At 42.4% G+C, this 25,901-nt stretch overlaps 2 protein-coding genes across 2 annotated transcripts in view; one reads left to right on the forward strand and one right to left on the reverse strand.

Moving 5' to 3' along the window:
• The window catches only part of LOC132109368 (serine protease HTRA3-like), a 31,068-nt gene extending 5,740 nt beyond the window's left edge, over positions 1–25,328 (forward strand). Inside the window, exons 4-9 of the mRNA XM_059515392.1 lie at positions 7,601–7,795; positions 20,515–20,547; positions 22,528–22,642; positions 22,780–22,837; positions 23,448–23,543; positions 24,306–25,328. Coding sequence (XP_059371375.1) covers positions 7,601–7,795; positions 20,515–20,547; positions 22,528–22,642; positions 22,780–22,837; positions 23,448–23,543; positions 24,306–24,474 — 666 coding nt within the window. The 3' untranslated portion in view covers positions 24,475–25,328. The remainder of the gene's footprint in view (positions 1–7,600; positions 7,796–20,514; positions 20,548–22,527; positions 22,643–22,779; positions 22,838–23,447; positions 23,544–24,305) is intronic.
• Positions 14,422–18,617, reverse strand: LOC132097953 (uncharacterized). Its single transcript, XM_059503980.1, has 2 exons — positions 17,810–18,617; positions 14,422–14,612 (listed from the first exon to the last, which is right to left on the reverse strand). The coding sequence occupies exon 1, from the start codon at positions 18,461–18,463 to the stop codon at positions 17,813–17,815; it is 651 nt and encodes a 216-aa protein (XP_059359963.1). The 5' UTR covers positions 18,464–18,617; the 3' UTR covers positions 14,422–14,612; positions 17,810–17,812.
• Positions 25,329–25,901: the final 573 nt, after the last annotated feature.

The following is a 25,901-nucleotide window of genomic DNA, read 5'->3' on the forward strand; positions in this document are numbered from 1 at the left end:
CAATAACATCGCGCCCTTCTTGCCACTTCCCGCCGAAACGGGTGTGGCCCAACCTATAAAAGGAGCTCGAAAAGGCTGACTCATCTGATTTTTCATCTCTTCAGTGAAGCTCACGCATCGCTGGATCACGGAGGAAGCAAGCGCCGTCTGAGAAAGCACATCAGCAGGACGAGCCATTCTGAAGCTGATGGCATCGCCGCTTTCCACTGCCGTTCCTGCTGCGCTATCCGGCGCCTATATCCTTTCAATCCTGTTATATCCAAGCTGTTCTTTATGTGTGTGTGTGTGTTCGCCCTGCGACACACACTCGTAAAAGAGCTTGCGTCTTTTTTAAGATGCCTTCCTGTGGCTCGTCAGAGCCCCACTCAGCGAGGGAGACCGGTACGTCATCTGTGTCTCCTGCCTGGGTGAAGATCATGCAAGAGGTGGCGAAGGCTTGGAACGCTCCAATATAAACACTCCTGATAAAAGGAGCTCGAAAAGGCTGACTCATCTGATTTTTCATCTCTTCAGCGAAGCTCACGCATCGCTGGATCACGGAGGAAGCAAGCGCCGTCTGAGAAAGCACATCAGCAGGACGAGCCATTCTGAAGCTGCTGGCATCGCCGCCTTCCACTGCCGTTCCTGCTACGTATCCGGCGCCTATATCCTTTCAATCCTGTTATATCCAAGCTGTGCCATTGCCTAGCATCCATCTCGCAAATCTCCGCTCTCTACCCAACAAAACGGACGAACTCCTTCTGCTCTCTCGGACAAATAAGGATTTCTCTCACTCTGCTGCTCTGTGTTTCACGGAAACCTGGCTGAATGACGCCATACCGGACAGCGCACTCCATCTGCCGGGCTTTCAGCTGTTCAGAGCGGACCGCAAAGCAGAATCAACGGGAAAATCGCACGGCGGCGGGACATGCTTTTACATCAATGAACGGTGGTGTACAGATGTAACTGTATTAAAGAAGATGTGCTGTCCTGATCTAGAAACGCAGTTTATCAACTGCAAGCCGTTCTATTCGCCGCGGGAGTTTCACTCGTTCATTCTGGTTAGTGTTTACATCCCTCCTCAAGCGCAAGTAAGTCTGGCTTTACAGAAACTCGCTGATCAGATCACAGACACAGAACAACAACACCCGGACTCTGTTTTAATCATTCTTGGGGACTTTAATAAAGCCAATCTCTCCCGTGAACTGCCAAAGTACAGACAGCATGTTACCTGTCCCACCAGAGACAGTAATATACTGGATCACTGTTACACCACAATAAAGGATGCATATCACTCTGTTCCACGAGCAGCTTTGGGACGTTCTGATCACTGTCTGGTTCATCTTATACCGACCTACAAGCAGAAACTTAAATCTGCTAAACCTGTAGTAAAGACTGTGAAGAGATGGACCAGCGAAACAGAGCAGGATTTACAATCTTGTTTTGACATCACAGACTGGAGCGTTTTCGAAGCTGCTACCACCGATCTGGACGAACTCACAGAGACTGTAACATCCTATATTAGTTTCTGTGAGGATATATGCATTCCTACCAGGACTTATTTAACATTCAACAATGATAAGCCATGGTTTACAGTAAAACTCAGACTCCTTCGTCAGGCCAAAGAGGATGCCTACAGAAATGGGGACAGGGTCTTGTACAGGGTCAGGCCAGGAACACACTGAACAAAGAGATTAGAGCGGCTAAAAAGACCTACGCTAAAAAGTTGGAAGACCAGTTTACTTCCAACGACTCTACTTCAGTTTGGAGAGGACTGAGAGCCATCACAAACTACAAGACACCATCCCCTTGCACTGAGGCTAATCAACGACTTGCTAACGACCTGAATGAGTTTTATTGTAGATTTGAAACCCCCAACACCCACTCTGACCATCTCCCTACACAACCATTAACACCTCCTGCAATCCCCCTCTCCATACCTCCTGCTCTTCAAATCTGTGAAGATGATGTGCGCCAGGTCTTCAAGAAAAACAAAAGAAGAAAAGCACCAGGCCCAGATGGCGTTACACCAGCCTGTCTGAAAATCTGTGCTTGACCAGCTGGCCCCCATCTTTTCACAGATCTTCAACAGATCTCTGGAGTTGTGTGAAGTGCCTTCCTGCTTCAAACGCTCCACCATAATCCCCATTCCAAAGAAACCCAAGATAACAGGACTTAACGACTACAGACCTATGGCTCTAACGTCTGTCGTCATGAAGTCGTTTGAAAAACTGGTTCTGGCTTATCTGAAGGACATCACTGGACCCTTACTGGACCCCCTGCAGTTTGCGTACCGAGCAAACAGGTCCGTGGATGATGCAATCAACATGGCATTGCACTTCATCCTGCAACATCTGGACAAAACAGGGACTTATGTGAGGATCCTGTTTGTGGACTTTAGTTCGGCTTTCAACACCATCATCCCAACAACCCTCCAGACCAAACTGACCCAGCTCTCTGTTCCTAGCTCTATCTGTCAGTGGATCACCAGCTTTCTGACAGATAGGCAACAGTTAGTGAGACTGGGGAAATTCATGTCAAACAGCTGCTCCACCAACACTGATGCCCCTCAGGGATGTGTTCTCTCCCCTCTGCTCTTCTCCCTGTACACCAACGACTGCACCTCTAAAGATCCCTCTGTCAAGCTCCTGAAGTTTGCAGACGACACTACAGTCATCGGCCTCATCCAGGACGGTGACGAGTCTGCTTACAGACAGGAGGTTGAGCAGCTGGCTGTCTGGTGCAGTCTTAACAACCTGGAGCTGAACACGCTCAAAACAGTGGAGATGACTGTGGACTTTAGGAGAAACCCCCCTGCACTTTCCCCACTCACCATCATGAACAGCACTGTGGCTGCAGTGGAGTCATTCAGATTCCTGGGAACCACCATCTCTCAGGACCTGAAGTGGGACAATCACATTGGCTCCATTGTGAAAAAAGCCCAACAAAGGTTGTACTTCCTTCGCCAGCTGAGGAAGTTTAACCTGCCACAGGAGCTGCTGAAACAGTTATACTCAGCCGTCATTGAGTCAGTCCTGTGTACTTCAATTACTGTCTGGTTTGGTTCAGCTACAAAATCAGATATCAGAAGACTACAGAGAACTGTTCGGACTGCTGAAAGGATTATTGGTGCTCCCCTACCCACCCTCCAAGAACTGTACACATCCAGAGTGAGGAAAAGGACTCAGAAAATCACTCTGGATCCCTCACATCCAAGTCACCCCATCTTTGAACTTTTGCCATCTGGCCGGCGCCTCAGAGCCGCAAATACAAGAACAGCAAGGCACAAGAATAGTTTCTTGTGCAATTTGTAAATCTCCTGTAAATTTTTTTTTTTTTTTTGTCTGTGTGTTGTCGTCTCTGTTTACTGGAAGCTTATGTCACTAAAACAAATTCCTTGTATGCGCAAGCATACTTGGCAATAAAGCTCTTTCTGATTCTGATTCTGATTCTGATTCTGATAAAAGGAGCTCGAAAAGGTGAGGCCGGGAGCCCCGAAGCCATCCTAGGAAAGCCATCTACGCATGCTGCATGACGCTGCGTCGGCACTACACACGATAGCTGCTTCATCGAAGCGCCGGTGTACGAGTTCCGCTGTGGCCGGGCTCTCACCTAAGCGAGCCGCTGTTTCAGTTCCAGAGATTGTGACTGTTTCAGAGTTTTTTGCAATGCGCAAGCCTGTACGGTTGCCCGCTTGCCTGCACACGAAAACCGTTATCACGGCTACCCAGATATTTCCCGAAAAAGGTGTAATTTCTGGTGTCCCGGCCACGGCCGATGGTGCTATAAATGTAGTGACGATGCCCACTGCTCAGTGCCCATCTCCACATATAAGCACAGCCCTTCACACAGGGCTCGCGCCCATAAAAGCGACTCAAGTCGATCACACGCACTACATAGTAGACGTGCCCACTCCTCAGTGCCCACAATCACTATGTCACACGCGTCATGTGGTTTCTGTAAAAACGAAACCCGTGCACATTCGTCCGGCCACGGCCGATGGTGCTATAAATGTAGTGACGATGCCCACTGCTCAGTGCCCATCTCCACATGTAAGCACAGCCCTGCACACAGGGCTCGCGCACGTAAGATCGACACAGATCGGTCGAGCGCGCCGCATAGTAAACGTGCCCACTCCCCAGTGCCCACATACACTATGTCACATACGGCGCGTGGCTTCTGTAAAAACGAGGCCCGTGCACGTATGCTCTGCACAGGCAGACAGCGAGTTGAAAGTGGTAAATGTGCACATATGCAGCCCACTGTTACTCGCAGACATATCGAGTCCCACGGGACCTGCTCAGCCTTCCCCCAGTCGGTTAAGCGCCGGGACGGGGTCGAGGAGGAGCGATCTGCCCGCTGTGATCAGCGCGCTCCCCGCCTCAAATGCGCAGCACACCCGAGCGCCGCCGTTGCCCGGTCAACAGAGCGCGCTTCGCATCCAGCCCTTAGCCATTCATACAGATGCATGGTCAGCGCTTCCAGGGGTTTCGGATTGGGTGCTAGGCATTATAAAGAGAGGCTACTCGCTACAGTTTTTGACTACGGTCAAAACAGAAGTAGCACACATACTTCGGGCCGAAATATCAAAACTGTTGAGCAAAGGGGCTGTAGAGCCTGTGTCTCAAGCTCAAAGCGAGGGGGGGGCTGTACAGCAGATACTTTCTGGTGCCCAAGAGAGACGGGGGTCTCAGGCCCATACTGGATCTAAGACAGCTGAACAAGGCATTGATGAAACGCAGTTTCAAAATGCTTATGACCAGGAAACTCCTCGCGCAGATTCGCAGAGGGGACTGGTTCATGTCAATAGATCTGAGGGACGCGTATTTTCAAATACAGATAGCGTCAAACAACAGGCGATATTTGAGATTCGCCTTTGAGGGCCAGAGATACCAGTTTACAGTCCTCCGTGGCTCCTCGTACGTTTACGAGGTGCATGGATGCAGCGCTCGCTCCTCTCAGACTCAGAGGCATACGAGTGCTGAATTATTTGGACGACTGGCTGGTTCTGGCCCGATCACGAGTGGAGCTCGTGGACCACAGGGCCATTTTACTCTATCACCTCGAGAAGCTCGGCCTCAGTGTCAATTGGGCGAAGAGTTCGCTGAACCCCAGTCAGACGATCCTGTTTCTGGGTATAGTTCTGAACTCGTGTTCCATGACGGCGCGGCTGTCACCATAGCACGCGATGGGTATTCAGCGCGCAGCGAGTTCTTTCCGCTACGGCGCGACCGTGTCGCTCAAACACTGTCAAAAGTTGCTGGGTCTCATGGCCTCAGCGTCTCCGGTTCTGCGGCTTGGCCCTGCAGTTCTGGCTGAAGGCTCGGGTGCCGCACAGAGCGTGGGCGTCTGGCCGGCTGCATTTCAAGGTCGATCAGAGCTGTGTTGCGGCTCTAGCACCTTGGACAGTGAACGGCTGGTACCGATCAGGTGTAAGCCTGGGGACTTCCCCGAGTGTGAAAATGGTGTCGACGGACGCCTCCACTTCGGGATGGGGAGCGCTGCTCGAAGGCAGACCGTCCTTTGGCCTGTGGTCAGAACAGGAAAAGCTCCATCATATCAACTGCCTGGAAACGCTGGCAGTGGAGAACGCGCTGACGCGCTTTTGTCCCCATATCAAGGATCACCACGTCGTAGTCCGTGCGGACAACATGTCCATGGTGTCCTACATAAATCGCCAGGGCGGTCTCGGGTCCCGAAACCTGTGCAGGCTGATGGAACGCTTCCTGGTTTGGGCTCAGCGCAACGTGCGCTTGCTGAGAGCAGTGCATGTGCCTGGACTGCAGAATCTGGGTCCAGACAGGCTGTCCAGAGGCAATGTTCCTACGGGCAAATGGTTTCTACACCCGCAAACAGTCCGGCTGTTGTGGGAGAGATTTGGCATGGCGGAGGTGGACCTCTTTGCGTCCCATGAAAACGCTCACTGCCCCGCGTTCTTTTTCCAAGAACGAAAGCGCGCTGTCACGGAGATGGCCGTGCTGCCCGCTTTATGCGTTCCCTCCCGTCTCCCTCCTTCCGCAGGTGATAGAACGGGTGAGAGAAACGAGATGTTCAATACTGCTTGTAGCACCTCTTTGGAAGAACCAACCATGGTTCCCAGATTTGATGCAGTTAGCAGATGTCGCCCCGTGGCCGGTGCCGTTGAGGAGGGACCTCCTCTCGCAGGCCAGGGGCTCGATTTGGCACCCTCAACCGGAGTTGTGGTCCCTCCATGTGTGGGCGCTCATGGGGTGAAGGGTCCCCCTTTTGAGCCTATCCAATCGGTTAGCCTTCAGCATCTGTCGTTCAAGACAGTATTTTTGTTGGCTCTCGCTTCTGTGAAGCGTGTGGGTGATTTGCACGCGCTCTCGGTGAACCAGTCGTGCTTGGAGTTTGGGCCCAATGAATCAAGGGTCATACTCAAACCTAGGCACGGTTATGTGCCGAAATCCCTCAACACACTGTTTCGGGCTCAGGTTATTGCCCTGTCTGCCCTGCCGGTGTCAGGGGAGGATGGAGACTCGAGTCTTCTTTGCCCTGTCAGGGTTTTAAGAGCTTATGTGTCTCACTCTGCTGCCTTTCGGCAGACGGAGCAGCTGTTTGTCTCGTTCGGTGGACGTTCCAAGGGAATGGCTGTTTCGAGACAGACTCTATCCAGATGGATAGTTGACGCCATAGCGTTAGCTTATGCTTCCAGGGGCCTTCAGCCCCCGTTGGGCGTCAGAGCACACTCCACAAGAGGCGTCGCCTCGTCGTGGGCGTGGTCTACTGGGATCTCCTTGCAGGATATATGTATGGCGGCAGGTTGGGCCTCGCCGTCTACATTTATCAGGTTCTATAACCTGGAGGTCCCCGCCTTGCAAGCAAGGCTGTTGTCGTTATAGTTGAATCAGGGCCCTGAGGGGAATTCTGAGTTCACGAGCGCTATGCGCTGCCAACTGTTATATGGGCAGTATTGCGTAAGACCCGCATTGCCACATTGGTCAGGCCTTGCCTCGGCTGTGTGATGTCATATTGCCGCATCTACGGATGCTGCTAGATATAGGACGGAGGGCTTTTTCCCTTTTCTGTCCTGGACTCTCTGTGAGTCCCTCAGGTGACTGTGCACTGTAAATCCTGGGCGTTGCTTCAGGTTTATTGGTGTGTGATCCCTGCGCGCACGGCGTTTTACATTGGGTTCCCGTAGCGTCTTAGCTAAGACGCAGTACGAGAGAGCTCTCGTAAGAGAACGTACTCGGTTACTAAACGTAACCTCGGTTCTCTCTAGAAGAGCGAACGAGTACTGCGTTCTCTGCCGTGCGCACGATTCACTCTGGTTCGCTTCGGCGATGATATAAATCAGGTGAGTCAGCCTTTTTGAGCTCCTTTTATAGGTTGGGCCACACCCGTTTCAGCGGGAAGTAGCAAGAAGGGCGCGAATGAGCGAACGAGCCTTCTCGCCTATGGCTGTGTACTGCTGCAAATGCGCTTTACAAAAATACAAAATTAAGGATAATTTTTTGCTTCAGTATTTCGTGAAAAGAGACTTTTCCCCGTAGCGTCTTAGCTAAGACGCAGTACTCGTTCGCTCTTCTAGAGAGAACCGAGGTTACGTTTAGTAACCGAGTACGTTTTCTCAATACTTCGTACAACCCCTTTGCAGGAAAAGTTGCCCGTTTTATTGCTGGGTCACTCGGCAGACCTGCGCCCGGGTGAGTTTGTGGTTGCTATCGGCAGCCCGTTTTCCCTGCAGAACACAGTGACCACAGGAATAGTCAGCACTGCACAGAGAGATGGGAAAGAACTGGGTCTCCGTGATTCAGACATGGACTACATCCAGACTGACGCCATCATCAATGTAAGACACAGAATAACTACAACCACACATGTTAAGAGTCTTACTGTCTGCATAAGATAAGCTCTGAAATCATATTGCATCCAAGAAGTAATAATTATGGATTGAACATAACTATTCACTTATTGAACAAAAATATAAATTATAAAGAAAACCTATTTTGTTAAAGGTTATGATGCTTCCTAAATGATTATCAAACTTTATGATTGCATTACTAGAGTTTTCTTATTTGCTATTTTATTATTATTATTGATTTTCATTTGCAATTCAGTGCTGAACTGGAGCAAATAAATTATCCCTGGCATTTTTTGGACTAGGCGACCCATCACTCTATGATCCAAAAATTGGTTCAGTCGGTCAAGTCAAGTCAAGTAAAGTCACCTTTATTTATATAGCGCTTTAAACAAAATACATTGCGTCAAAGCAACTGAACAACATTCATTAGGAAAACAGTGTGTCAGTAATGCAATATGACAGTTAAAGGCAGTTCATCATTGAATTCAGTGATGTCATCTCTGTTCAGTTTAAATAGTGTCTGTGCATTCATTTGCAATCAAGTCAATGATATCGCTGTAAATGAAGTGACCCCAACTAAGCAAGCCAGAGGCGACAGCGGCAAGGAACCAGACCTCCATCGGTGACAGAATGGAGAAAAAAACCAGGCTCAGTTGGGGGGCCAGTTCTCCCCTGACCAGACGAAACCAGCAGTTCAATTCCAGGCTGCAGCAAAGTCAGATTGTGCAGAAGAATCATCTGTTTCCTGTGGTCTTGTCCTGGTGGTCCTCTGAGACAAGGTCTTTACAGGGGATCTGTATCTGAGGCTCTAGTTGTCCCGGTCTCCACTCTCTTTCAGGGCTGTAGATGTCCTTTCTAGGTGCTGATCCACCATCTGGTCTGGATACGTACTGGATCCGGGTGACTGCAGTGACCCTCTGATCTGGATACAGACTGGATCTGGTGGCTACGGTGACCTCGGAATAAGAGAGAAACCGACTAATATTAGCGTAGATGCCATTCTTCTAATGATGTAGCAAGTACATCAGGTGTTATGGGAAGTGTTCCCGGTTTCCGGTTTACTGTGCCTAATTAATGCAGCCTAAAAATCCTTTAACGGATTTGGATATTAGAAGCATATTAGTGTGTTATGTGTAAGCCAGGTTAAAGAGATGGGACTTTAATCTAGATTTAAACCTCAAGAGTATGTCTGCCTCCCGAACAATGTTAGGTAGGTTATTCCAGAGTTTAGGCGCCAAATAGGAAAAGGATCTGCCGCCCGCAGTTGATTTTGATATTCTAGGTATTATCAAATTGCCTGAGTTTTGAGAATGCAGTGGACGTGGAGGATTATAATGTAACAAGAGCTCATTCAAATACTTTGGTGCTAAACCATTCAGGGCTTTATAAGTAATAAGCAATATTTTACAATCTATACAGTGTTTGGTAAGGAGCCAGTGTAGTGTTGACTGGACCGGGCTAATATGGTCAAACTTCCTGGTTCTAGTAAGAACTCTTGCAGCTGCATTTTGGACTAGCTGTAGTTTGTTTACTAAGCGTGCAGAACAACCACCCAATAAAGCATTAAAATAATCTAACCTTGAGGTCATAAATGCATGGATTAACATTTCTGCATTTGACATTGAGAGCATAGACCGTATTCCATTAGCTTTTCAAATTGGTGTGTTTCACGGGGCCGGGAAGAAAAAAAGCGTGAAGAGTAGCGGCCCTAGTACTGAGCCTTGAGGTACTCCATACTGCACCTGTGATCGATAGGATACCTCTTCATTCACAGCTACGAATTGATGGCGGTCATATAAGTACGATTTAAATCATGCTAATGCACTTCCATTAATGCCAACAAAGTGTTCTAGTCTATGCAAAAGAATTTTGTGGTCAATAGTGTCGAACACAGCACTAAGATCCAATAGCACTAATACAACCACGATCAGATGATAAGAGCAGGTCATTTGTAACTCTAAGGAGAGCAGTCTCAGTATGATACGGTCTAAATCCTGACTGGAAATCCTCACAGATACCATTTTTCTCTAAGAAGGAATATAATTGTGAGGATACTACCTTTTCTAGTATCTTGGACAGACAAGGATGATTTGAGATTGGTCTATAATTAACTAGTTTTTTGGGGTCAAGTTGCGTTTTTTTGATGAGAGGCTTAATGACAGCCAGTTTGAAGGTTTTGGGACATATCCTAATGACAATGAGGAATTAATAATAGTCAGAAGAGGATCTATGACTTCTGGAAGCACCTCTTTTAGGAGCTTAGATGGAATAAGGTCTAGCATACATGTTGTTGATTTAGATGATTTAACAAGTTTATACAATTCTTCCTCTCCTAATATTATACAATTCTTCCTCTCCTACGGTCAACACCCATATATATACACTATCATTCATAGTGCACACATTGTGTGTGTTTATGTGTGTGTATTGATAATGAAAAAGATGCATTGGGATCAGCATTTATAGACATTCTGAACTCTCTTGGGGTTAGACAACACGTTTCAGGACCTACTCTTTGTTGAAATCATACTCTAGATTTAATACTGTCACATGAAATTGATGTTGATAGTGTTGAAATTATGCAGCCAAATGATGATATCTCAGATCATTATTTAGTTTTGTGCAAACTTCATATAGCCAAAATTGTAAATTCTACTTCTTGTTACAAGTATGGAAGAAGCATCACTTCTACCACAAAAGACTGCTTTTTTAAGTTATCTTCCTGATGTATCCAAATTCCTTAGCATATCCAAAACCTCAGAACAACTTGATGATGTAACAGAAACTATGGACTCTCTCTTTTCTAGCACTTTAAATACAGTTGCTCCTTTACGCTTAAGGAAGGTTAAGGAAACCAGTATGACACCATGGTATAATGAGCATGCTCACACCCTAAAGAGAGCAGCCCGAAAAATGGAGCGCAGCTGGAGGAAAACAAAACTAGAGGTATTTCGTATTGCTTGGCGGGAAAGTAACATATCCTACAGAAAAGCATTTCAAACTGCTAGATCCGATTACTTTTCTTCTCATTTAGAAGAAAACAAACATAACCCCAGGTATTTAGTCAATACAGTGGCTAAATTAACAAAAAATAAAGCCTCAACAAGTGTTGACATTCCCCAACACCACAGCAGTAATGACTTGAACTACTTTACTTCTAAAATCGATACTATTAGAGATAAAATTCCAACCATTCAGCCATCAGCTACAGTATCGCATCAGACAGTGCACTATAGACCCCCTGAGGAACAGTTCCACTCATTCTCTACTAAAGGAGAGGAAGAATTGTATAAACTTGTTAAATCATCTAAACCAACAACATGTATGTTAGACCCTATACCATCTAAGCTCCTAAAAGAGGTGCTTCCAGAATCCAGATCCTCTTCTGACTATTATTAATTCCTCATTGTCATTAGGATATGTCCCCAAAACCTTCAAACTGGCTGTTATTAAGCCTCTCATCAAAAAACCACAACGTGACCCCAAAGAACTAGTTAATTAAAAACCAATCTTGAATCTCCCTTTTCTGTCCAAGATACTAGAAAAGGTGGTATCCTCACAATTATATCCCTTCTTAGAGAAAAATGACACATGTGAGGATTTCCAGTCAGTATTTAGACCGTATCATAGTACTGAGACTGCACTCCTTAGAGTTACAAATGATCTGCTCTTATCATCTGATCGTGGGTGTATCTCTCTATTAGTTTTATTGGATCTTAGTGCTGCGTTTGACACAATTGACCACAACATTCTTTTGCATAGACTTGAACACTTTGTTGGCATTAATGGAAGTGCATTAGCATGGTTTAAATCGTACTTATATGACCGCCATCAGTTCGTAGCAGTGAATGAAGATGTATCATATCGATCACAAGTGCAGTATGGAGTACCTCAAGGCTCAGTACTAGGGCCGCTACTCTTCACGCTTTATATGTTACCCTTGGGAGATATCATCAGGAAACATGGTGTTAGCTTTCACTGTTATACTGATGATACTCAGCTCTATATTTCTTCGCGGGCCGGTGAAACACACCAATTTGAAAAAACTAATGGAATGCATAGTCGATATAAAAAGCTGGATGACGAGTAATTTCTTACTGCTAAATTTTGAAAAAACAGAGGTGTTAATTATAGGACCTAAAAACTCTGCTTGTAATAACCTAGAACACTGTCTAAGACTTAATGGTTGCTCTGTCAATTCTTCGTCATCAGTTAGGAACTTAGGTGTGCTATTTGATCGCAATCTTTCCTTAGAAAGCCACGTTTCTAGCATTTGTAAAACTGCATTTTTTCATAAAAAATATATCTAAATTACGGCCTATGCTCTCAATGTCAAATGCAGAAATATTAATCCATGCATTTATGACCTCAAGGTTAGATTATTGTAATGCTTTATTGGGTGGTTGCTCTGCACGCTTAGTAAACAAACTACAGCTAGTCCAAAATGCAGCAGCAAGAGTTCTTGCTAGAACCAGGAAGTATGACCATATCAGCCCGGTCCTGTCAACATTGCACTGGCTCCCTATCAAACATCGTATAGATTTTAAAATATTGCTTATTACTTATAAAGCCCTGAATGCTTTAGCACCTCAGCATTTGAATGAGCTCCTTTTACATTATAATCCTCTACGTCCGCTACGTTCTCAAAACTCAGGCAATTTGATAATACCTAGAATATCAAAATCAACTGCGGGCGGCAGATCCTTTTCCTATTTGTCGCCTAAACTCTGGAATAACCTACCTAACCTTGTTCGGGAGGCAGACACACTCTTGCAGTTTAAATCTAGATTAAAGACCCATCTCTTTAACCTGGCTTACACATAACATACTAATATGCTTTTAATATCCAAATCTGTTAAAGGATTTTTTAGGCTGCATTAATTAGGTAACCGGAACCGGGAACACTTCCCATAACACCTGATGTACTTGCTACATCATTAGAAGAATGGCATCTACGCTAATATTAGTCTGTTTCTCTCTTATTCCGAGGTCACCGTAGCCACCAGATCCAGTCTGTATCCAGATCAGAGGGTCACTGCAGTCACCCGGATCCAGTATGTATCCAGACCAGATGGTGGATCAGCACCTAGAGAGGACCTCTACAGCCCTGAAAGACAGCGGAGACCAGGACAACTAGAGCCCCAGATACAGATCCCCTGTAAAGACCTTGTCTCAGAGGACCACCAGGACAAGACCACAGGAAACAGATGATTCTTCTGCACAATCTGACTTTGCGGCAGCCTGGAATTGAACTACTGGTTTCGTCTGGTCAGAGGAGAACTGGCCCCCCAACTGAGCCTGGTTTCTCCCAAAGTTTTTTTCTCCATTCTGTCACCGATGGAGTTTCGGTTCCTTGCCGCTGTCGCCTCTGGCTTGCTTAGTTGGCGTCACTTCATCTACAGCGATATTCTTGACTTGATTGCAAATGAATGCACAGACACTATTTAACTGAACAGAGATGACATCACTGAATTCAATGATGAACTGCCTTTAACTATAATTTTGCATTATTGACACACTGCTTTCCTAATGAATGTTGTTCAGTTGCTTTGACGCAATGTATTTTGTTTAAAGCGCTATAAATAAAGGTGACTTGACTTGTATAACTACTGTGTACACCTGTTTAAGTTAGTCTAGTTGGACACCACCCAGTACTCCCTGATTCTCCACTCTCTCCTTTACTTCTTTAACAAGGCTTGACTAGACAAAGAGAGAGAGAGAAGATTCATTATTTAGGTATTTACCTGAAAAAGTCTTGCTAAAATCTGTACAATTTAAACAATACCATACTGGTAATGAGTATTACTAGTATGAACATTACTGCTATGAACATTTAATGCATGGAGGTGTTCTAATTTATTTGATAACCTATTAAATATTCAGATTATACAGGATCATCTCAAATCCAAATATTGGTGAATAATTTATCTTAATGTTTACACAGTTAAGACTGGACATAAAGACAGCCACACGACTTAAAGAATGACCACCGAAGTCACTCATGGCATTGTGAGTTTAGCCAAAGCAACATGACACAGTTAATGTGTTATAATAGTCCATCAAAGTTGTGACTGTTAGAGGAAAATAGCCAGTAGGCTACCTACAAAAACAACACCAAACAGCTTCTGTTGCACTGACTGAGTAATTAACAGTCATTATCTTTATGGCGCACACATATTAGGACAGGTTACCTCCCTTTTAACTCCCTGAAAGTCACTGTTATTCCCTACTGATTCAGCTACCCTTCCTCATCTCCTCATCCTCCTGCCTGTCCCTTTGAGGACCATCATCATTGACAACAGAACAAGCTTGTACTTCCTGCCTCACCTCCTCTTTTACTTGATTATGTTGCTGCACAAACTTTGTCACTGCTGATGAAGAAGAGGCTACTGCAGTGCATCTGCCTCTACATTTTTAAGCTTATTATACTGGAGATTTTCAGCACCACTTTTTCAATTCAATTCAATTCAAGTTTATTTGTATAGCGCTTTTTACAATACAAATCGTTACAAAGCAACTTTACAGAAAATTATGTTTCTACAATATTTAGTAGTAGCTAGTAGTTTGTGCACGTTTGACAGGATTTTAGAAAAATAAAAATAATAATAATAATACAAGACGTAGTCAGCTAGATGATGAACTATCAATATTATTAATTAATAGTAATTATATGATGCAGTCACACATGTAGCAATAATTGTTAGTTCTGTTTGTTGATTCAAGGTTAGCATCATCTGAGGTCCTCTGAGGGTCAGCATCATCTCTTCTCAGGTGTTCTGGATCCAGACTGGAGCTTGTGTAAATCCTAGTTACCACGGGATGTAAATCCCGTGGCAAAACATAGAAACAAGATAGAGACATCATTAGCATAGCTGCTGATCCAACAAAGTAAAATTAGTTTAACCCAAGCTAAAGAATAAAAATGCAGATGCAACTACACTCACAATTTAAGAGATACATTATTCGAATGCTTGGCGAAAGAGATGCGTTTTTAATCTAGATTTAAACAGAGAGAGTGTGTCTGAACCCCGAACATTATCAGGAAGGCTATTCCAGAGTTTGGGAGCCAAATGTGAAAAAGCTCTACCTCCTTTAGTGGACTTTGCTATCCTAGGAACTACCAAAAGTCCAGCGTTTTGTGACCTTAGGGTGCGTGATGGGTTGTAGCGTGGTAGAAGGCTAGTTAGGTACGCAGGAGCTAAACCATTTAGGGCCTTATAGGTAAGTAATGATAATTTGTAACAGATACGGAACTTAATAGGTAGCCAGTGCAGAGACTGTAAAATTGGGGTAATATGATCATATTTTCTTGACCTGGTAAGGACTCTAGCTGCTGCATTTTGGACTACCTGTAGCTTGTTTATTGACGAAGCAGGACAACCACCTAGAAGTGCATTACAATAGTCTAGTCTAGAGGTCATGAAAGCATGAACTAGCTTTTCTGCATCAGAAACAGATAACATGTTTCGTAGCTTGGCAATGTTTCTAAGATGGAAGAATGCAGTTTTTGTAACATTGGAAATATGATTTTCAAAAGACAAATTGCTGTCTAATATAACACCCAGATTTCTGACTGTAGAGGAAGTAACAGTACATCCGTCTAGTTGCAGATTGTAATCTACAAGATTCTGTGTGGTGTTTTTTGGTCCAATAATTAATATCTCTGTCTTATCCGAATTTAATTGGAGAAAATTTTTTAGTCATCCAATCTTTTACATTTTTAACACACTCTGTTAGCTTAGATAATTGGGAAGTTTCATCTGGTCTCGTTGAAATATATAGCTGAGTATCATCAGCATAACAGTGGAAGCTTATTCCGTATTTTCTAATAATATTACCAAGGGGCAACATGTATATTGAAAATAGAAGGGGACCTAGGACGGATCCTTGTGGCACTCCATATTTTACTGATGATAAATGAGATGACACCCCATTTAAGTAAACAAAATGGTAGCGATCGGACAGGTAGGATCTAAACCATCTTAGAGCCTGCCCTTGAATACCTGTATAGTTTTGTAATCGATCTATGAGTATGTCATGATCTATGGTGTCGAACGCAGCACTAAGATCAAGTAAGACTAGAAATGAGATGCAGCCTTGATCTGACGCAAGAAGCAGGTCATTTGTAATTTTAACAAGTGCATTTTCTGTGCTATGGTGGGGCCTAAAACCTGACTGAAATTCTTCATACAGATCATTTTTATGCAGGAAGGTGCACAATTGAGCAGACACAACTTTTTCTAAAATTTTAGACATAAATGGAAGATTTGAAATAGGCCTATAATTTGCCAGTACACTAGGATCTAGTTTTGGTTTCTTAATAAGAGGCTTGATAACCGCCAGCTTGTATGGTTTTGGGACGTGACCTAAAGATAACGACGAGTTAATGATATTGAGAAGCGGTTCTTCGGCTACAGGTAACAGCTCTTTTAGTAATTTAGTGGGTACAGGATCTAATAAACATGTTGTTGGTTTAGATACAGTGATAAGTTTATTTAGCTCTTCCTGTCCTATATTTGTAAAGCACTGCAGTTTATCTTTGGGTGCGATGGATGAAACTGAAGTGTTAGACGCTGTAGAATCTACATTCGCTATTGTATTTCTAATGTTATCTATTTTATCAGTGAAGAAATTCATAAAGTCATTACTATTTAATGTTGGTGGAATATTTGAATCAGGTGGCGTCTGGTAATTTGTTAATTTAGCCACTGTGCTAAATAAAAACCTTGGATTGTTTTGGTTATTTTCAATGAGTTTGTGGATATGCTCTGCCCTAGCAGTTTTTAGAGCCTGTCTATAGCTGGACATACTGTTTTTCCATGCAATTTTAAAAACTTCCAAGTTAGTTTTTCTCCATTTGCGTTCAAGACTACGAGTTACTTTCTTGAGAGAGTGAGTATTACTGTTATACCATGGCACAGTACGTTTTTCTCTAACCTTTTTCAATTTGATGGGGGCAACAGCTTCTAATGTATTAGAGAAAATAGTGCCCATGTTGTCAGTAATTTCGTCTAATTCATGTGTATTTTTGGGTACAAATAGCAGTTGAGATAGATCAGGCAGGTTATTTGCGAATCTGTCTTTGGTGGCTGGAACAATAGTTCTGCCCAGACGGTAACGCTGAGACATATAGTTAATATCAGTTATACGCAGCATGCACGATACAAGGAAATGGTCTGTAATATCATCACATTGGGGTACAATATCTATAGCAGTAAGATCAATTCCATGCGATATAATTAGATCTAGTGTATGATTAAAACGATGAGTGGGCCCGGTGACATTTTGCTTGACTCCAAAGGAGTTTATTAGGTCAGTAAACGCAAGTCCTAATGTATCATTTGCATTATCAACGTGAATATTAAAATCTCCCATGATTAGCGCCTTATCAACTGTAACTAGAAGGTCTGAGAGGAAATCTGCAAATTCTTTTAGGAATTCTGTATACGGCCCTGGTGGTCTATACACAGTAGCCAGAGCAAGAGATACATTAGATTTCTTTTGCATGTCTGACAGTGTAACATTTAGCAGAAGTATTTCAAAAGAGTTAAACCTGTATCCTGTTTTCTGGGTAACATTGAGAATATCACTATATATTGTTACAACACCTCCGCCACGACCATTCTGACGGGGCTCATGCTTATAACAGTAGTTTGGTGGAGTAGACTCATTTAGACCAAAATAATCATTTGGTTTTAGCCAGGTTTCAGTCAAGCAGAGTACATCAAAACTATTTTCTGTGATCATTTCATTTACAATAACTGCTTTGGGTGTGAGTGATCTAATATTTATGAGCCCAAACTTTAAAAATTGTTTTTGTTCATTTACTTTACATTTTTCTGGTTTAATTACGATAAGATTTTTTCTAGATCCTTCATTACATTTTGACCTCACTATCCGGGGAACAGACACAGTCTTAATAGTTTTTACAGCACAAGTACTTTTATCATTTAAGCGGGTGGAACAAAACTCATCATAATAGTTATTAGAGAATTGTCTTACTAGTCACATGGAGCGAAGTGTCCTGGAGATGTTGTCAGAGAGCAGCTCCGCTCCGATTCTGCTGGGGTGTAATCCATCAGCGCGAAACAGCCTAGGACGCTCCCAGAAAAGATTCCAGTTATTAACAAATAGCAGTTTCTGTTCTTTACACCATGACAACAACCATTCATTTAAAGCAAAAAGTCTACTGAACCTTTCGTGTCCTCGTCGATACGTGGGCAGTGGTCCTGACACGACGATCGTCGCCGCGGGCGTCGTGCTGCGAACCGTCTCGATCAGGCTGCTGAAGTCCCTCTTCAGCGTCTCCGTCTGCCGCAGCGTGGTGTCGTTAACCCCGGCGTGAAGCACGACCGCTCTGGGGCTCTCGTCGACCTTCAGGATCGCGGGTATCTGCGCAGAAACATCGAGAACACGAGCACCAGGCAAACAATGAGTGTGCACTTTACCTTCGGCTAACGTAGCACTTACGTGTCGGACGATGGAGTCTCCGATGATCACAGCGTCGCGTCCTGTCTCGCGGAGGGGAGCGAAGCGGTTCCGGATGGAGATGTCGAAGGCAGGAGGGGGAGAAGTCGTCGCCCGGGACCCGGCTCGCGTCCTCCGCTGTGGATGCACCCAGGGTCCGTGGTGTCCCGGCGTCGCAGTGAAGGACATCTGGGAAGATCGCGTCCTGGGTGCACCGGGCCTGTGCAGAGAAACACACGGAGTAGACGTGGTGGGACTGTTAACAGATCGCTGTATACTTACCCCGGACTTGTGAGCGTCAGCCCGGGATGATTCCAGCGCGGTTCTCCGCTCTCTCAGCTGGGCCTGCCTCACCTCCAGGTCGCGAATCTGCTTTCCCACGGCCTCGAGCTCGAGCTGCACAGAGTGGAGACATTCATCCGCCATTAAAGCAAGTAACAGTGAGTACAGCAGTGGTAATGTGTGTGAATAGAGTATTAGCAATGTTAGCGCAGTTAGCTGCAACCACGCCGCTGATGCTAACGGGCTAAAAGCTAATAGCGGACCCGGGAGATCAAAATAAAACTAGTGATAGCGAGGCGCTCTGATTGTTTTTGTTGTAGAATACAATAGAGGATATATTCACACGTTATATAAACGGAAACGATGATGTATACAATTGTTTTTTGAGTTAAAAATAGTCAATGAAAAGAATATAGTGACGGAGCTCAAACGCAGTACAGCCGCCAACAACAAACAGGAAGTGACGTCAAACGCAGTGTCCTTCACTTTGCGCTTTGGTCTGTTCATTTGGAGAGAGGGAGAAGAAGTGGGGAGGGGTGAAGCGATATTTATATACTTCACTGCTCTGTCAATGGCGCATTGTGATTGGGTTTTTGCTGTCAATAGAGAAGATAAGCTCATGGGCCACTGACACTGCCAGTGTTAGGCAAGTTACTCTGAAAATGTAATCAAATTACTGATGACTGATTTCTCCTTTTAAAAGCAATCACATTACTGTTCTGATTACTTTATTTAAAAAGTAATTAGTTACATTACTAGTTACATTACTTTTCCTCTATGAAATTTATGAAATCCCAGCATACACGCTCCCGTTAAGATTTGTTATTAAAGCGTCAACATTCACAGAACACTGTTATTTTTAACTAAAGCAAGCGGCTGCTGCATGCATGGTTTGGCAGAATGCAATCAAAGAGCGCTGCATTTATAATCTTTAAAAGACATCTCTCAGTTCATGCAATCTCACAAATCTCTGTTATAACACAATAAATATATGCATAATATTACATAATGTCTCCAATTTGTGTGTTACAATGAAAGGAAACGTGAACATGCAAATTTCATCACTGCATTGCTCAATGCTGCAAACACGTGTTATATCCTAAATAGAAACTCTGCATAAACTTGCGCCTGATGATGTTTATATTTTATATTAGTTCGTGTTGCTTTTGTGCAATATATGAATAACAATTTATTTGTTCTAGACATTTTATGTTTAGATATTTCTATTTTACTGGATTCCCGTGAATCATTTTATTCTCCCGCATCCCGCACACACGAGTCTCTGCACTCGTCTATCAAGTCTTGTCCCACGTGCTGCACTCTGTTGCATCATGTCTCGCGAGAGAAGGTCTCTAATCCACTGGCACTTGACTTGACAGTGCGTATGCTACATCCTTTTTTACATTCTATATTATAAAACACTGCATTCTGTCAGCAATGTAACATGGCTGTAACGTATAGAGACCTCGGCTTGTAATTATACTCTTAATTACTATTTTGAAAATTATAACATGTTAGATTACTAAATTAATAAGTAATTCATTACTGCCCAACACTGGACACTGCATGATGAGCAAGTTACCAAAAAAACTGAACAAAACTTTTAATTGGCCCCAAAGTGCATTGGCCAACAGAAAAATATTATGAAAATTTATGTTCAGTACTTTTGTTACAAATCTAATCCCATTTAGATAAGGCATGTAAAATAGTTTGAGCACCAATAATTATCATTAATTATTATTTCACATGCAATTCTGATGAATGGTTCCTGTTAAATTTTAGAATGGATGCTGTTTGAAGTCTGAGATTTGTACTTCATTTAAAGTTTTGGATTTATATTTTTTGTTCAATGCTTCAACATTTATGTTCAGTACTTTTGGCATAAATCTAATCCCATATAGAAAACGTATAAAATTGATTGAGGGTACCAATAATTAACTTTTTTTTTCTTTTCTCAGTATGGGAACTCAGGTGGACCACTCGTTAATTTGGTAATTACTTCATACAAGTGATGTGTGTCAGTTTTCTTTGAAATTAGTACGGTGGCCGAGAGAGCTCAACACGCTGCAAATTAAAGGGTTAGTTCACCCAAAATCTAAATTATGACATTAATAACTCACCGTCATGTCGTTCCAAACCCCTGAGACCTCCGTTCATCTTCGGAACACAGTTTAAGATATTTTAGATTTAGTCTGAGAGCTCTCAGTCCCTCCATTGAAACTGTGTGTATGGTATACTGTACATGTCCAGAAAGATTAAAAAAAACATCATCAAAGTACTCCATGTGACATCAGAGGGTCAGTTAGAATTTTTTGAAGCATCGGAAATACATTTTGGTCCAAAAATAGCAAAAACTACGACTTTATTCAGCATTGACTTCTCTTCCGGGTCTGTTGTGAGCGCGTTCACTGCAGTGTATGATATCCGGTTCGTGAACGAATCATTCGATGTAACTGGATCTTTTTGAACCAGTTCACCAAATCGAACTGAATCGTTTGAAACGGTTCGCGTCTCCAATAACCAGTAATCCACAAATGACTTAAGCTGTTAACTTTTTTAATGTGGCTGACACTCCCTCTGAGTTAAAACAAACCAATATCCCGGAGTAATTTATTTACTCAAACAGTACACTGACTGAACTGCTGTGAAGAGAGAACTGAAGATGAACACCGAGTCGAGCAAGTTAACGAACAAAAGATTGACTCGTTCACGAGTCATAATTTTGATTTTTGAGTGAACTAACCCTTTAAGAAAACACATGCTAATTGAAAAAACACCAGCAAATGAAGAAAAACATCTTCATCAGTTTGACAACACAAGTGTTGCAAATCCTCCCAACACATGCAAATAACGAAACACACTGCAAATCCTCACAACACATGCAAATAACGAAACGCACTGCAAATCCTCACAACACATGCAAATTAAGAAACACTGCAAGTCCTCACAACACATGCAAATAACGAAACGCACTGCAAATCCTTACAAATGCAAATGATGAAACGGCTGCAAATCCTCACAACACATGCAAATTAAGAAACGCGCTGCAAATCCTCACAACACATGCAAATTAAGAAAAACTACAACTCCTTACAACACATTCAAATAACGAAACGCGCTGCAGATCCTTACAACACATGCAAATTTAGAAAAGTGCTGCAAATCCTCACAACACATGCAAATTAAAAAACGTGCTGCAAATCCTCACAACACATGCAAATTAAGAAACGCGCTGCAAATCCTCACAACACATGCAAATTAAGAAACAATTAATGAACCACTGGAAATTTATTTTCATTAACCTTGAATTTATATTTAGTTGAGGATATTAAAGTTAGCCATCTTATAAAGTAACGTTTCACAATTAATTGTGTACTGTAAATGTACTTATTTAGGCTAATAATATCCAAAAGCTAAAGGAATCATGCTAAAAAAAAAAACTCACCTTTCAGTTCATCAACAACTCTACTGACCAGTAGCCACTGCATAATAAGCAAATCCCAACCGGGTCCGACACTTTTTGGGGTCTCCTTGAAACTTTTCCATTGTGGTCAGTGCTATTTGCAGCGTTTGTTAATTTGCATGTGTTGTGAGGATTTGCAGCGTTTGTTAATTTGCATGTGTTGTGAGGATTTGCAACAATTGTGTTGTCAAACTGATAAAGAAGTTTTCTTTATTTGCTGGTGTTTTTTCAATTTACATGTGTTTTCTTAAATTGCAGCGCGTTGAGCTCTCTCGACCACCATACATTAGACTTAATGGAATGATTCACTTGGAAAAATGTCTGCATCATTTGAATATTGAATGTCTGTCTGCTCCTTGAACATTCACCCAAGAAGGAAAGACATACATGTTTGGAACATGGGTACAATACAATGAAAATAACAGCATTTAAATTTTTAGGTGTCCTTTTAATACTCAGAAATACTGATACTGTATTTAACATTTCTTCGTAATGTGTCTTCAATAAGGACGGAGAGGTAATAGGAATCAACACCCTGAAAGTAGCTGCAGGAATCTCCTTTGCCATTCCTTCAGACAGGATAACTCGCTTCTTAAATGATTCATTGGGAAAGCAAAACAAAGGTACATGGGTACAGTTTTTGTACAAGGGAATTTGTAAAAGAGATCAGAGTGTGAATCATCTAATATTAAAAGTATGTTTTATTTTTTAAGAGTAATTATGGCAGTATTAAATGTAACACATTTACATATTGTTTCAGAGACAAGAGCAGTTAAGACGCGTTTCATTGGAATCCGAATGTTCACCATCACAGAAGCGTGAGTGTCCTTCACTTCAGATGACTATACACAATAGGGCTGCATGATATTGGGAAAAAATGACATTGCGATATTTTATTTTTCTGCGATATATATTGCGATATGAAATCTGATCTAATTTTTTCTTACAAACAAAAATGGGGTGAGCAGATTTACATTCTCATTTTAAATGATTTAAACATCGACACCATCGTGTCAATTGATTAATATGCGCGAGGGAGAGAGAGCAAGCTCGTGTTGTTTGAAGCGCTCTCTCTCCCTCTGTCTCTCTCTCTGTCATGCTCTCTTTATCTCGCGCGCTCTCTCTCTCGCGTGTGCTCTCTCTCTCTCTCTGGCGCTCTCTCTCGCGCGCTCTTTCTCTCGCGCTCTCCGCGAATCACATTCGTCAAGGGCCGGGGAGCAGCTGGTCCGTACAGTTAATGAATAACGGATCAACTACCACAGCCTACATAGCACATCCTGCAATGTGACTATCGTGGATTCGTACATCGCGATATCGACGCTTAAACGACACATCGTGCAGCCCTAAAACACAACACATGTAAATGAACACAGCTGTCCTCTTTAGTCATTGTGTGTATGTGAAGCATTCTGTTTGTGTCTCCTCCAGACTCGTGGAAGAGCTGAGGCAGCAGAATCCCGACTTCCCTGATGTCAGCAGCGGGATCTACGTCCATGAGGTGGTTCCTCACTCCCCTGCTCAGAAGTAAGCATCAGTCACACCAGATGAACTTTAGTCTTTCAGTTGTGGCTGTGCTTCTAAAAAACAAAAAAAATTAATTATGACAGGATTCAAGTAAAATTCTCTTTGTTAAATATTGTTTCGGAAAAGTTACAACATTAAACATATCCTATATGTTCAGAAATAATATAAAATAAGAAAATTGCTAAATAAAATATAGAGAGTTACTCGTATATTTTGCAGCGTGTCATGTTAAAAGTTCAACTTGCATCTCTTAACCTTGCTTTTTTTTTCACTGCCTGTGTTTAATGTTTTTCAATGCAATAGCACATTCTGTGTGAACAGCCACTTAGTTATATGTTTTACATCCTTCACTGAGTCTGGTTGATCAGGTGCATCATCATGTGATCGGATGAGTTTTTTCTCTTAGCTGTTGTCATTGGCATTTTTTCACTCTTATCACACCATGGACTCATTCTTGTTATGCACAAATGCAACTGGCGCCATCTTGCATGTGTCTCAGCTATCAACTGTAATAGAAATTACCACAGCAAATGGACTTGTTGATTGTTTTGTACATGTAATGGATTATTTTCTTCTAAGCAGAGGCTCTAAGATATTATTCAGGAAAAAAATATCATTTATTTATCTATCTTGCTCATCTCTGTGTCTGTGTCCTGATCACCTGTCAGGATTTATTTTATGTTTAGCTGTATACATTGTCCCTTACAAATTCAAGCACAGAACTGACAAATGTATTGTATAATTTCTCCAAATGTGTTTCAGAGGGGGCATCAGAGATGGTGACATCATCGTTAAGTTAAATGGAGAGCCTCTGATGAGCTCCAGCGACCTGAAGGAAGCGCTCAACCAAGACACGACTCTGCTGCTGGAGGTGCGCAGAGGCAACGACGACCTGCTCTTCAACATTGAGCCTGACATCCTCATGCAGTGATACCATCAAACTTTCACTGAAGACATTCATTTTATCATGGCCAAAGGGATGTCTTACAGTGCATCCTGCTACAAAACAGGGACCTCTTTTACAGAGGAATCTAACCTTGAGTTTTTGCAGTCTCGGTTATGTCAAATCTGCCAAAGGGATTTTATATAAAAGGCATTTCATAACAGCACACTCTCTTCGAAGCAGGTCTGAAGCGGATAATGATTTATTTCATTGCAAATTTGAAAATTTGCAGTACTGTATTTTGTAGAAAAAGACAAAAGCTGGTGATATTTTATACTAAGTCCACAATGAGTCTACAATGAAATGTAAATGGGAAAAGCTTATACATGTATATATATTTACAAATACACAGAACCACCTCATAAATAACAATAATAATAATGAGGAACACACACATATATATATACTGTATGTATGTACAGTATATGGATTCTCTTCTTTATAAATCTCTCAACATTCATTGCTGAAACTTAATTGTGGCACCAGGGGCAAGAATCAATTGCTGTGCAAGGATTTATATATATATATATATATATATATATATATATATATATTTTATATAATGTGTGCAGAATGACTGTCATGAAGAATTACATTTTTATGGTCATCTTGTTCAATGAAATGTGTGCTTTTTATATGCAGAAATCAGAGTGAGACATCTTCTGTTCATGTAATCTGTTTATCAGTCTGTATATGCTCATGTTCCTGTTTTTCTAAAATGTCTACAGCATAACATATGTCCTGATTACCATGTCTTCAAATATGCTCATATATTTTGTTGGTTATCTTGAGCCGGATCTATGAATGTTGAACCTATGAAATAAAACCTTCTCAGAAAAGAATCACTCTCAGATTGGTGGATGATAAATGCTGAATTTTAACAGAGCAATCAGTTGAAACTAACATAAGTTATTTGAGTTTGATTATGTAAAAGTGGCAAGTTAACTGACACTGTCAGGTCTAATGATTTATGATTAGTCTGCGTTTGGGTTGGAAATCCACATATCCAGAATACCCTTCAGAACTTTCCAGTACACATAACTTTTTCTCCAGTTCTCACTGTCTGGTCAGGACCCATGGATCACAAAATTTAGACATGACACAAGGCTACACATTTCAAGCAGCGTAGGATGATATTATAGCTTAAGCTTATTCACTGAAGTAGGTCTGTCAATGAGAAACACAATCAAGATCTATGCGTTCAAAAAATCTTATGATGACATTACCTCTAAATATTTAATATACTTTATCATAAGGCGTGTCTAACTTTGTGTGCATATGCTCTATTCTATTCTATTTTAGGCCATTTTGTGTGTTCACACTGAAAAAAAACAACAAAAATGTGCACTCCAAATACTCAGATGATGCACATATTTAACTGAAAAAAGAATGCAATCTTTTGCATTTTATGCAAT

This window comes from Carassius carassius, chromosome 2 (genome assembly GCF_963082965.1).
Source record: "Carassius carassius chromosome 2, fCarCar2.1, whole genome shotgun sequence".
NCBI lineage: Eukaryota > Metazoa > Chordata > Actinopteri > Cypriniformes > Cyprinidae > Carassius > Carassius carassius.

What these genes read in the sequence shown, in the direction of transcription:
- LOC132097953 (XM_059503980.1), bottom strand. Translation starts at nt 18,463, where the DNA reads ATGTCCTTCACTGCGACGCCGGGACACCACGGACCCTGGGTGCATCCA.